Source organism: Panthera leo, chromosome D4 (genome assembly GCF_018350215.1).
Source record: "Panthera leo isolate Ple1 chromosome D4, P.leo_Ple1_pat1.1, whole genome shotgun sequence".
NCBI classification, from domain to species: Eukaryota; Metazoa; Chordata; class Mammalia; order Carnivora; family Felidae; genus Panthera; species Panthera leo.
The window spans coordinates 18,102,297-18,115,759 of NC_056691.1; the positions used below are offsets into that span (position 1 = coordinate 18,102,297).

Genomic DNA, 13,463 nt, shown 5'->3' on the forward strand with positions numbered 1-13,463 from the left:
GTGTTCATTCCTACCTGCGTCCTCGGAACCGGCCTCCTCACCCTGGAGCCTCCGCCACGGGCTTCCTTGCAAGGTAGCTGCAAACTTCGATGACCTCTCGGTGTCTGTGGTGGTTAAAAAACAAAGCCCTCATCCTGCTGGGAAAAAAAAAAAATCTGACTCACATTCTATGCAGAGACGCTCTCCGTTTGATTTCAAGGCGAGGATTTGTTGAAAAGGTCATTTCGGTGCAGAAGCCATGGGGGCCGAAGGGAGGTCCGCCGAGGATGAGTCTTCCAAGGGCTGGGGAGCGGGATCGATCCGGGGCCGGAGAAAGGCTCTTGCTGGGTTCCGGAGGAGGGACATCCATGGCCACTGTCCACGACGGTGTCACCAATGTGACTTAAAGGAAAAGCAGCCCGGAGATCATCACAAACCCAGCAGCCAAAGGCCCCGGAGAACGCGGGCCAATTTCAGAGACGTAGCTGGGAAGAAAATCATTCAATCCAGATTGGGATATCTTCCGTGAATTATAGCTGGACCAAAAACGCTGAAAACGAGTTTGTCTGGCATTCAGGCATTTAAGAGGCAGCGCGAGCCAAGAGGAAAATAGTCTGGTGCTGTGTTTCTAGCTCAGAACATCTGTATTTTATCTGGCATCCAGATGATGAAAAGGTCCAGGGAGCCAAGAGTCAGAGCAGACTTGATTCCCCAAATGATTACATGTCCCTTTCAACCGGACTACGCGCTTCGCAAGCAGAAATCAGGCCTGGACTGTTCCCCTCCGTCGGAGCACCACACCCACCCCTCTGCATTTTCTACTATCAAAAATAGAGTGTTTTTGAAGACAGGAAGGCATTAGTCCATTTGGGGAGTTAGCACTACTAAGGGATCGGGGAAGCAGATGAAAATGTTTCTCACGGCTGGACCAAAGCAGTCAAGTCAATGGCATGGCTGCCCTTCTCCAGGATCTAGGAAAGAAGACAGGCAGACTGTTAACAGAGGGGAAAAAAAGACGCGTCTTTTCCGAGCAAGGTGCGGCTGTAGCTCCGCTTCCCCGGCACGGTTTAGATCCCACTGGAGTGGACAGGAAGTGGGGAATGTGCCCCATCGAGACCCGGGAGCACTTGAGCCAATGCCAACAATCTTTCCCCCTGACTCCTAACTCTCAAAAAAACAAAGTTGAGAGTGTAATCGGAGAGCAGAGGGTTCCAGAAAACAGCCACTAATTAGCCACACCTTTAAGATGATGCAAAGCAGACTGCAGTCATCCGGGGCCAATTACAGATCGGCCGTAAAGGAATACAGCTGCCTAGGTGGTATCAGCAAGGTGCCGTCGCCGTTTGAAACACAGCTCGGGTCCAGGCAGGGAAAGGAAAACGGGACGAACTCCAGTCCATGCCTTCACCCGCACGACTTCCGCGGCAACGGTGAGATCGTGTTTGCATCCAAAGACAACGACTGCCTGCGCTCTCTACGCCAGCACGTGTTGGAGAAGATCCCGTGCAATAAAAATCCAACCGGGGTTCACGGAACAACTCTTTTAATAAGGTGGCCACTCACAACGAGAGTGGCCACGGTGGGAGGCCATCATTCTTTGCTCATGACGCAGCCGGTGGGAATGCTTCCTACCCTAGGCCAAGGATGGAGATCTCCCTACACGTTGGACCGTGCCTGGCAAATCCCCCAGCCGAGACTAAGTAATGGCCAAAGACGGCCACTCAACTCTGTCCTTCCTGCCAAGAATCCCTCGCACAAAAGTGGAGATCGCCACCAGATCCCCCGTCCCAGTTACTGACGTATCATGGAGACCACTTAGTTCAGGGTCCCTACCACAGCAGCAGCAGAACCGACATTAAATAGGCTGCCGATGGCTTCACCAGTGACTCAGGCATCACAGACCTACCACTGGGGCAAACATTCAGGCGTGGCCGGCCACGGCTTCGGTTGGTTTCCTGAAACCATTGTTGGGAATGGAAACAGCTTATTGTATTACTGTTAAATCATTCGGATTTTCTTAGGCGGTTTTCCCCCTGGGAGTGCCGGAAAGTCCTAAGAGTAATTCCTGCACATTTCCCCTACCCACCTAATTCCATCATCGATTAAAACCGTGTTTGTAGCAGGCTCTAATTACATCTTCTGGTGACGGTTTAATCTACAAAGCACAGACACAGTGAATTAACTTTTTATCTTTGACCACATCCTAACAATTTCTCACTAGCCTGTCTTTGGATCTTAATTCCGATGCCCTGAGGAGGCCTGAATCCCACAGTCAGTCATAAACACTGAGAGCCATACGTAAAAAATAAATCTCAACAGCGTGGAGATACGTCGCCTACCTGTAACTCAGTTGTAGAGAACTTTAAAGATGCCCCGAAAATCTAACTTTTAGAAGGACTTTATAGGTATATATAGTTGTCTCACTTAGAAGTGAGGGTCATGATCTTTCGGTTCATGGGATCCAGCCCCACGTCGGGCTCTTAGCTGACAGTGAGGAACCTGCTTGGGTTTCTCTCTCTCTGTCCCTCCCCTACTCATACTCTCCTCCTCTCCATGCCCTCCACCCCCCCAAAATAAGTAAACTTTAAGAAAAAAAGGAAAGCATATAAATGAAATAAAATAAGAACATGGAACTACCTCAGGCAAGTTCATTTGAAGAATTAAATGAGAGGGGCGCCTGGGTGGCTCAGTCGGTTGAGCGTCCGACTTCGGCTCAGGTCATGATCTCGCGGTCCGTGAGTTCAAGCCCCGCGTCAGGTTCTGTGCTGACCGCTCAGAGCCTGGAGCCTGTTTCAGATTCTGTGTCTCCCTCTCTCTCTGACCCTCCCCCGTTCATGCTCTGTCTCTGTCTCAAAAATAAATAAACGTTAAAAAAAAAAAAAAAAAAGAATTAAATGAGAGAACACACATAGAGCTCCCAGGACGTACTGTGACACAATAAAAGTTAAACTGCTATTCAACCCTGTAACCTGATTCTGGTCTCAATGCAGGAAACACTAGTTCACTATCTAAACCGTCTTCCTACGTCATGAAAGCTAGTAACTTTGGAGACCTAAAGAGTAATACAGGTCTGGGAAAAACAGTCCCAGAAAGAAGGTACCAAATAATGCTCAGCTTGGGACGTCTAAGAGCCAAGCAGAGTCCGGACTTAACTAATAATGTGTATAAAGATGTCAATGACAGCTGTATTTAGAACCAAAAAAAGAGGGGGGGAGGGACGGGGTAATCTAAACATGTAACAAAAGAAAAAAATTAAGTGACTTATGGTTCATGCAAACACACAAACCTTTAAAAATAGTGTGTTCAAAGAATTTTAATAGAAATGCCTATAAAAGTTATACTATTAAATATAAAATGGAGAGTCAGTATCATATCCACAGATGTAAATGATTACACAAACATATGTAATCATACTCACACGTTCAACGTAAAGACGGGACATCTACGTGCTCAAGTAGATGCTGCAGGCATTTCTGGGTGGGGAGATGATGGGCAGGACTTCTCTTATCTTTTTTATATTAAAAAAAAAACTTTTTTTTTTTTTTAAATAAAAAAGAACCTGCACCCACTGCAAACCCATCTTTGGTGAAGACCTGGCCACAGAAACGACGGCGGAAGTTTCCAATCAAAAGAGGTAACAGGGAAATAGGGAGGAGACGACAATCACAATGAACCAAGGAGCCTCTGTGATTTAGAAACCAACCCAAGACGCTGGGCTACCAGGAGCAAATGGGGGTGCAGAAGTCACAAGACAAAAACCAGAAAGAGGTGGTGACCACAACGCAGGCGCTCAAAGGCCAAAGACGGGGAGGAAACTCAGCAGTAGAGTATTCTGGAACACATAAGGGTGTTCCTGATGTGCTGAGTGGTTCTGTCTGGGAGATGCTATCAAGAGAAGCCCCTGTCCTTGCAGGTCTGTAAGAATGAGCTGAAGAAAAAAAGCACCTTTTGCCTTCCCAGTCACGGTAGTATGATTTGAAATAGCAGGGACTGGAAAAAAACTAAATGGTCACCAGTGGTTACCAATTGGAAAAATGAAGTATGATCCATCTGTGCAATGGAATACTATCGAGGCATAAACAAGAATGAGGGGGTTCTTCATGTACTGATAGAGAATGGTCCCCCAAATATAGTATTATCAAGAAATGTGATAAACAGTGTGAATAGATAGTTTGCATAAAAAGGGTGGAGAGAGGGGCGACTGGGTGGCTCAGTCGTTTAAGCATCCCAGCTTTGGTTTCGGCTCAGGTCATGATCTCACAGTTCTCGAGATCGAGCCCCATGTTGGGCTCTGTGCTGGCAGTGTGGGGTCTGCTTGGGATTCCCTCTGCCTCTCTTTGCTTTTTTTTTTTTTTTTTTTTTTAACTTTGTGAATGTTGCTTATTTAAAAATTAAAAAAGCAAATAAAACTTCTGTTTTATATGGCTTAGCTATACTCATTTCTCAAGGACAGACCACAGCATTTCCCTGGTCAAGGAGATTTTTTTTTTTCTTTGAGGTCTTGTCCAGTCCAGAATTTGAGTGAAAAAAAAAAGGAAAACTACGATCAAGGTCAAAATTTACTTGTGATGAAGTCACTAACCTTTGATACAAAAGAGCAGTGTCTGGGAATGACGCTTGGTTGCCCACAGTTAAGTGCTGTTAACTGTGTGTACAGAGCACCCTCTCGTGGCCATTTCCTGACATTACAGAAATTTATTCAAGCCTATGACAACCTGCCCGAATGTGAGATAGATGTAATTATAAATACATACGTATGTGTAGATAGATACATTCTAGCTTACAAAACAGTGGGAAAGTTCTTTAAAACTCATATCTTCGTAAATTAAAAAAATAGTATAAAAACAATAAAATCAAAAATTCAACTCGTGGGGGGGGGGGGGGAATTCAACCCCTGATCTAGACATAATAATATTAAAGGTTTCGATGCTGTCTGAAAAAGCTTTTTTTCGCTATTATGTTTCAAGAACTGCCCTCGGCCATTAAGTATCTTTTTTTCTGTTTTATTGAAATCTAACTGACATACAACCCTATGCAGGCTTACCACGTATGATGTGATGCTTTGATATACGTATGCGCTGCAAAATGATTACCACAATGAGGGTGATACATCTACCACTTCCATTGTTACCTTTCCTGTGTGTGTGTGTGTGTGTGTGTGTGTGTGTGTGTGTGAAAACCTAGTCTCTTAGCAGCTTTCACGTGCACGGTGCAGGACTAGCCATAGTCACCGTGCCGCACATGACATCCCCAGAACGAATTCATCTTATAACCACAAGTTTGTGCCTTTGGTCCCCTTCACCCCTTCTCCCCAGCTGCGCTCCTGATGCTGGAAACCACCAATCTACTCTAGGAGTTTGGCTCCTTTTTAGATTCCACGTATAAGTGAGATCATACAGTGTTTCTCTCTCTCTCTCTGACATATTTCATTTAGCATACTGCTCAAGGTTCATTCATCCATTTGTTCCAAATGGCAGGATTTCCTTCCTTCTATGGGTGAATAATTTTCTAATTGCATGAATACCCCACAACTCCTTTATCCATTCATCCATCGATGGACACTTCGGTGGTTGCCATGTCTTGGCCGTTGCAAACGACGCAGCAGGGAACGCGGGCAGGCGGGTATCTCTTCAAGACGGTGATTTCATTTCCTCCAGGTATATACACAGAAGTAGAACGGCCGGATCACATGGTGGTTCCATTTTTAATCTTCTGAGGCCCCTCCACACCGTTGTCCACAGTGGCTGTGCCCATTCCCATTCCCACCAGTGGTGCACAAGGGCTCCCTTTCCTCCACGATCTGCATTTCCCTGGAGATTCGTGAGGACTGATGTCGGCAACAGAATCGTTGCTCCTCTGCGCTGCCTTCTCTTTTGGGTGAAGTGATACCGGCAGGTTAAAAAAGGCCTTCAGGGAAACCCCCGGTCCTGCCGAGGGGCAGGAGGACCACCGGCGGGAGAAGCCCAGGATGGGCATTCGCTCTGCACCAGGCTAACTGAGCTCTGAGCGGCTCCCCCGAGGGAGACTATACCAGTCAGTCTCCTGTAAAACGAGGGCGTATTGCTCTCCCCAAACTGGGACAAAAACTACCACTTAGCACAGCAGGATGATCATTTCTGTCCATACATCTATATCTATATGCGCACCGATGTCTATCTACCCACCCCTGAATCTGGTTTCCTCCGGAGCAAGTCTCAGCGGCTGATCCACCGTAGCTCCTTCATAGGAAGCCCGCAATGCCTCCCAGGGCCACTCCAGGTACGGAACAGAAGAAAGAGAGAGAGAGAGAGCCAAAGGCCGGGACCCGGGGTGGAATGGTAACAAAGGAAGAAACGGGGAGAAAGGAAGCAGAAGGGACTACCGTTTACTGAGCCACTCTGCGTGCACATCACACACACGGTTTCATTCTGTCTTCGCAACGGTCCTATAAGGGAAGGACCATTTGCTTTTTCATTCCAGAGACATGGAAAGTAGGACTCTTCAAGTTTCATTGCCGTATCCATGGTTACCCTCCGTAAGTGGCACAGCTGGGCTCTGAAGGCAGGTGTCACTACAGAACCAACTATGGCAGACTGACCCTCGGGAAGAGAAGAAGCAGCAGGACGCGGGGGAGGGAGGGCGGGAGGGAGGGAAGGGATGGGAATGGGAAGATGCCAACAATCACTGACTGAGGGTCAGACTCATTCGTATCACACATCCTGAGCCAGAACTTCTCTTTCTAATTGCTCCCCGCTGTGGGACTCATGCTGATCCCCAAGCCAGGCTTGAGACTCAGTCAAGATCTCCTGCACCGATTCAGTGATGTCGCTAAGGCTGTTCTGCAGGTCGCCGAAATTGTCCCGCGGACTTGCTGACATCCTGGAAAAGCCTGGCCGGCGAATGCTCTTGGAGGGAAAGGGAGAGGGGAACACCTCGAATGTTTCCCAGGTTAACGGTGGGTGGACCTCGGGTGGTCTGCTGATCACCTGACCAACCAGAAAGCTCGACGGTGGCTCCATCATGTGAACGTTTAACGACGATTTGAGAGGACACAGATTTAGGTTTGCTTCCCACAAATGGCTACTACTCTGAAGATCACAGAGACCGAGCATTGCCCGATCATGAGACCTGGTTCCAAAGAACAAAAAAAGAAAGAGAGAAAAGGAAAAAATTTCTCCACAAAAGGCGCGATGAATTCTCAGTTATCCTCTTAGACTGAAGAGGAACGGTCATCCAAGAATCTTGGGGAAAGAAGGGATGACCTTTAACCAGAAAACTCTTTATGTGCGCATACACACAAGCAATACTCCCACAGATTGCTGACAGACGAAGGAAGGAACCTGTTGTTAGCGCACACATCCCTTTTGTGTCGAAGGTTATTCTGTCAGTGGATTTGCAAAGCACGTTTTGATAATCAACTGTCAGCGGAGAAGGAAGAGAAAAAATAAACGAATTAAAGCCCACCATGTAGGCAACGAGTGGGTACCAGTGTTTAGCCAATGTAAACTTGAAGGGATTCTATTCGGGCAGGAAGGCGGAGATTACCCCGCAAGACCCCTCCCCACACTGGAATAATGCCTGTTCATAGGACACTGACTTCCGGTTTCTGTCCCCACACAGACATTTTGAGAGGACACCAGCCGTGTCATCCTTCTTGTGAAACCTGCAATGAATCTGCAACCCTGTGCACTTCGTGTCCAAAAGGTCAGTGTGGAGGGTGACAAGGGGCGGAAGGGGCCGAGCACTTTGCTGTCCCTTACGTACAGGTATCGGCATCTTTACATAAAAGGTTTGCAGGACTCGATCTAGTCTCCTCGTTATTCCCATCACAGGGAATGCAGGGACCCAAACAGTGACCTCTTGTAAAAACTTGCTCTCAGAGGCACCTGGCTGGCTCAGTCAGTAGAGCATGGAACTCTTGATCTCGGGGTGGTAAGTTCGAGGGCCACGTTGCGTGTAGAGATTACTGAAAAATGAAATCTTTAAAAAAAAAAAAAAAAAGCTGGCTTTCAAAGGAAAAAGAAAGAGAAAAGGAAAGAAAAGAAAAGGTTCTGATACAAAGGCATGATGACGCTATCTGTTGATTTTGCCACAGAATTTGTTAGGGTATCTGGGTATGCGACATTTCTAGAAGTTCCATTACTCTCCCCCCTTTTGTTTAGTGGTTTTTTTTTATTTTTGAGAGAGAGAGAGAGAGAGAGCACCAACAGGGTAAAGGCAGAGAAAGAGGGAGACAGAGGATCCAAAGCAGGCTCTGCACTGACAGCAGAGTCTGACAAGGGACTCGAACTCACAAACCATGAGATCATGACCCGAGCCGAAGTCGGATGCTTAACCGACTTGGCCACCCAGGGGCCCCTAGAAGTTCCATTACTCTTTAAAGTTCATTAGCCATGGGGTGCCTGGGTGGCTCAGTCACTTAAGTGTCCAACTCCTGGTTTCGGCTCAGGTCGTGATCTCACAGTTGGTGAGTTCGAGCCCCGTGTCAGGCTCTGTGCTGACAGCATGGAGCCTGCTTGAGATTCTCTCTCCCTGTCTCTCTCTGCCCCTCCCTGCTCATGCTCTCTCGAAAACAAACATTTAAATTAATTAATTAATTAGTTAATAATTAATTACTTCATGGACGTGTGTGCTGTTGGACCAGACACATGATGACCGTCTGATCTGCCTTCTTCCCTGGGCTTCTAGGCACGTATCTGTTGGCCCAGGCCTGTGTCTCCTCGTGTCCCGAAGGCACATGGCCCTCGGTGACGAGTGGCAGCTGCGAGAACTGTCCAGAGGACTGTGCCTCCTGCTCTGGAGCCAATCTTTGCGGAAAGTGCCGGACTCGGCCAGACTTCCCTCTCTTCCTCCATGAAGGCAGGTGCTACACCAGATGTCCTGAGTAAGTGTCCCTCTTCCTTTCACGCCTGGGTCTGGTTCATCCTCCTGTACCTGGAGGACAATCGCTTCTCGCACCAAAGAAGCCCTGTCCCGTGTTCCTGGTCACAGAGCCGCCGAAAGTGTCCCCTCGCGACTCTGACATCACTGTTGGCTGCAGCAGCCAAAACATACAAAAGGCCAGATGCATGCTTCGCCCTTGTGACTGCTATATACACACATTTTCACTCTTGCAAAAAATACATTCTTTTTCCACCTTGTCTTTAGTTGCTTTTTTCCCATCACAAGAGTCAGACCGTGATGGGCTGTGAACACATGAATGAATCTCTTCTTCTGAAATGTTTATAGTAGGTGAGGTAGGAGGTCTACATCATAAATATAGAATAATAGCTGGTTAATTATTTATTGATTCCTCATGGTTCCCTCGGTCCCCTGGTTTCTAATTCCTTCTCTCTTCCCATCAATGGCTCTACCTCCAGGATTTAACAGGGAAGCGGAAAACATCAAATGGAAAAGTATATCAGGAAACTTACAGTGACGAACAACAGAAATCCTAGGTAGAAGTGTCCATCCTGAGACAAAATGGGGTAGATTTTGTCACGTAACAAGGAGTTTAGAAATCCAGCGTCAGTTATGTGAGTGGCCAACGCTTCATTGAAAACCCACGACCTTTACATTTTGCTCTTGGATCACGCTTAGCCTGTCCTCCCCGGAGCCCCTTCACACCTCATTATTAGCCAGAATGCGTCACTTAGCTTTTCCAAAACCGATCTCGGTCAAGAGGGATGGACACAGAAGGATCAGTTTAGGCTAAACAAGGTTCACCCCTGAATACCCCCATAAAATCAGAACACTGACAGCCAGGCAGACTGGAAAGAGGAAGGCACGAGAAAAGTCTGGGGAAGTGACCGACAGAATCCGTGGTGAGGAATTCGAGATTTCATTTGTTCGCTGATTAAAAAGAACTCGATGCCAGATCCACAAGACCCAGCTCAGTGGTGGAGGGAGAGAGAGCATTAGTATCTGTATCCACCACTGAGACAGAGCCTGGAGGTACAATCGTAAGTCACGGTACTCCAGGAGCTCCCAATCTAGCAGAGAAGCCAAACACACTCAACTCAATTCCGCCGATAAATATTTAGCACCTACTAGGTGTTAAGAAGCGCTGTTGGAAGCTAAGGTATGAGCAACCGAAGGAAGTCTGAGCCTGCAAAAGGCTTACAATCCAGTTGGGGAGGTTTATATCAACCAGTGTCATCCTTCTCGGGGCCTAAATACACAAAAAGGCGAAGACATTCCCAGGGAAAGGAAACCACGTAAAAACAGCTACTTGTCGAGTCTTGTGATGTGCCGACACTGCGCTGAGGGCTTCCAATGTATGACCTCACTAATCCTCGCCAGAATCTTCTTTTCTGCTGTTTTCTGCTGTTTCAAGCACGAGGTAGCATGCCAGGATCACACAGCTAATCCCCGGTATGGCGAGGATTTTACCCCAAATCTCTCCAGCACTTAAATGTATGTGCTTAGTCATCACACAATGCCACCTTCTCATCTAACTGGGGTTTCTTTTTTTAAAGAACAGCTTACATATAATTTAACACCACGCAATTCCTTCATGCCAAGCGTACAATTCAATGGCTTTTGGGATGTTGCCGGAGTTGTGTAATCATCACCACAATCCATTTTAAAATACTTTCATCACCCCAAAAAAGAAACTCCGAATTTCCCCCATCCCTAAACGACCACTAATTTACCTTCTGTCTCAATAGATTTGCCTTTTCCTTGATATTTCACAAAAATAGAACCCTACAAAATGTGATCTTTCGGGCCGGTTTCCTTTACTTAGCGTATTTTCAAGGCTCCTCTCCAGCTGGGTATTTGAGAAGAAGCTTAAGAGTGAATAGCTCTTAAAGCATTTTGTCAGGCAGACAGTAGGGGAAGGGAAGGAAACCGTCAGGGTAAGAGAAGCCAGGGAGAGAAGGAAGGATGATGCAAGAGAGAGTCAGAAAACTCCCAGCCCAGCCGCTTCAACAACCACGCTCCAGCCTCAGCAAAGCTAGCCAAGACACGAGAGAAAAACGAAGGTGAAGCCCCATAACCTACTTCCCCAAGTCCATCATTGCCTCTTCGTTAACCTCTACCATGGTGGGACTCAACCGACTGTTGGTATCATCACCTTACTTATTTAATCATTCCCACCCTTTGCCAACTCCATCTTGGATTCTTTGAACGTTACGGGAATTGATAATGCAGTAAAGCGAAGAAGAAGGAGCAGCGTTTGGCCTCCCTCCAGTGAGCTGGTGGCTCAACGCTACCCCAAACCAGGATCGAGCTGCTCCTTGAAGCAACGGGACACCATGCAGATACACAGCAGCCAAGATATTCTGTATTTTTTGAGCGGTAGGGAAGCCACCGACATGGCCCAAAAGTCCTGTAGACTACAGAATCGTGAGCATGTGCCCTCTGCTTTGAGTAGGGTGGGTTCCTTCCAGTAGCCCCACCCCCCCCCCCTTCTTGTGTTTATAAAAAAAAAAACAGGGAAGATAAAGTCTGAGGAACGTATAATATCTAGCTTGGCTTGGTGGCTTTGTTGCTGTTTCTGAGAAAACACCCTTATGGGTGCAATCCATCCTCCAACAGCAGTCAGACTTAGACCAGGACTTAGACCAGGCTTAGACCAGGTTGTAACCTGCAGTGAAATGGCCGCCAAACATTCAGAATTACTTATAAGTCAACCATAGTGGCCACGACTTTTTCAAATATGGTATATGCTCATGAAAGAGGAAAGCCTGAGTAGCAGCATACATCATTTATAGCGATTGTTTAAAAGGCGACCAAAAAAACAAAGTGTGCTCAAATTCACCAAATAGGAATGATTTGAAACTCTGATGGCAGGAAAACAATCTTCCATCAGGCGCTGGCTGTCACTGTCTTAGGTGTCCACAGAAAACAGGTAAAGCTCCACAACCACACAGCTCTTGTGACATACATGTATCTGGGTCGAACAACCTCCATATAAAGTACTTTGAAATTAACAATGTAATCCAAATGGCCATTTCTTCTCCAAAGAGATATTCTTTTTCTTCTTAAATGAAAATAACAGGGAAGTAAAGCATTAACAACAAAAAAAAAAGTTTTGTAAAGGTGAGGAGAACATAGCAGGACCAAGTACTGGGCAGGTCTGTGGAGAGAAGGCTGCTTTTAGCAAAGGGGTTCTGCAGAAGAACCTTCCGGCTGATTCCCAACAAGTTCCTGAGATTTACATATTTTTCAGTTAGCAGTTATCTTCAATAGTGTGTGTGTGTGTGTGTGTGTGTGTGCGCGCGCTTTCTTTTTACCATTTGAAGTGAACAAAATTTTATGCTAGTGAGGAATCACTAAACAAAATATTGAAAAAATAATATCCAATTAAAAAAATTTTTTTAATATTTATTTTTGAGAGAGAGAGAGCGAGCGAGCGCGGGGGGTGGGGGCAAAGAGAGAGGGGGACAGAGGATCCCAAGCAGGCTCTGTGCTGACAGCAGAGAGCCTGATGCGGGGCTCAAACTCACAAACTGTGAGATCATGACCTGAGCTGGAGTCAGATGCTTAATTGACCGAGCCACCCAAAGAAATAGCATCCATCTGAATCTTTCTCATATCCCATCCCTTGGACGTTTTTCTGTTCCTCCTCATTCTTCCGTGCTTTAGACTCTTGTGAGTATCTTGACGCAAACTTGACCCGACCTGCTTAATATTTTGTGTTCTTTTTTGACTGAATCCATTCCTTTTACTTTAGCATCTCATAGGACATCCACTGACTCCCCTAGGAGAAGAATCTGGAACAGGTTCTTGGTGCTGCACCTTTTCAAACTCTATACTCGAACCGCTCGTGTTCAGTGTCCAGAAACAATTCTGTAGGGACCTTGGCCAGGCAGAGCGCTGAAAATCCCCCAGAGGTCAAGAGATAGCACATGAACCAAAGCCTCCAACCTCTAAGCACAAGATTGGCTCCTTACTCAGTCCCCCTCCTAAAACTACAGAGTGTGGCTGGCCCCACCCTGAGTCATTCCTTTCTTCAAAGGATCAAATGTGGTCCGTTGGGTCTCAAGGAATAACAAAGACATTCACACCCCTTGGGAAATTCCAAGAGTTTAGAAGTTAGCTGGGGAGGAAAGCCAGGCCTGTCTTTGGGTGAGGCCAAAGCCCTCACTACGGACACAGAAACAATGAACCCGTGAAACTCTCATTCAGGTAGAAGACGTGACATGCTTGAGAACGCACTCAATTTCCTTACCTTCAAATTTCTCAAATTCAGTCAAGCTCTTGTTGGGCATGTAACACATTTCTACCCACTGTCCTGCCAAATTCACTTTTAAGAGACTGACGTGGCTGGACACAGTTGCACTGGCTTTGACTCTTCCCCACTGTGGACCAAAACAGCTAAGATACTCGTGCATAAGGAAGCCTGGTCCTGGCTTTCATCTGGATTCTATTGAGTTCTTCCTCTTCTACTAAACTGCTTCTCCTCCAATTTTTCTTTCTCGCGACCACATAAGGTACGTGACTTTTATTCACGCCTGTCCTATTTCGTCCTGTTTCTTCCTGATACATTCAATACGTTTTTGCCTACTGAACAAATACCA

The 13,463-nt window shown here is 46.6% G+C and overlaps 1 protein-coding gene across 2 annotated transcripts in view; it reads left to right on the forward strand.

Moving 5' to 3' along the window:
• PCSK5 (proprotein convertase subtilisin/kexin type 5) overlaps window positions 1–13,463 on the forward strand; it is a 447,663-nt gene that overhangs the window by 403,793 nt on the left and 30,407 nt on the right. The window contains exons 28-30 of one of the 2 annotated variants that reach the window (XM_042911954.1): window positions 3,536–3,613; window positions 7,579–7,662; window positions 8,647–8,842. In XM_042911954.1, coding sequence (XP_042767888.1) covers window positions 3,536–3,613; window positions 7,579–7,662; window positions 8,647–8,842 — 358 coding nt within the window. The remainder of the gene's footprint in view (window positions 1–3,535; window positions 3,614–7,578; window positions 7,663–8,646; window positions 8,843–13,463) is intronic. The other variant, XM_042911956.1, reaches the window with a different exon arrangement.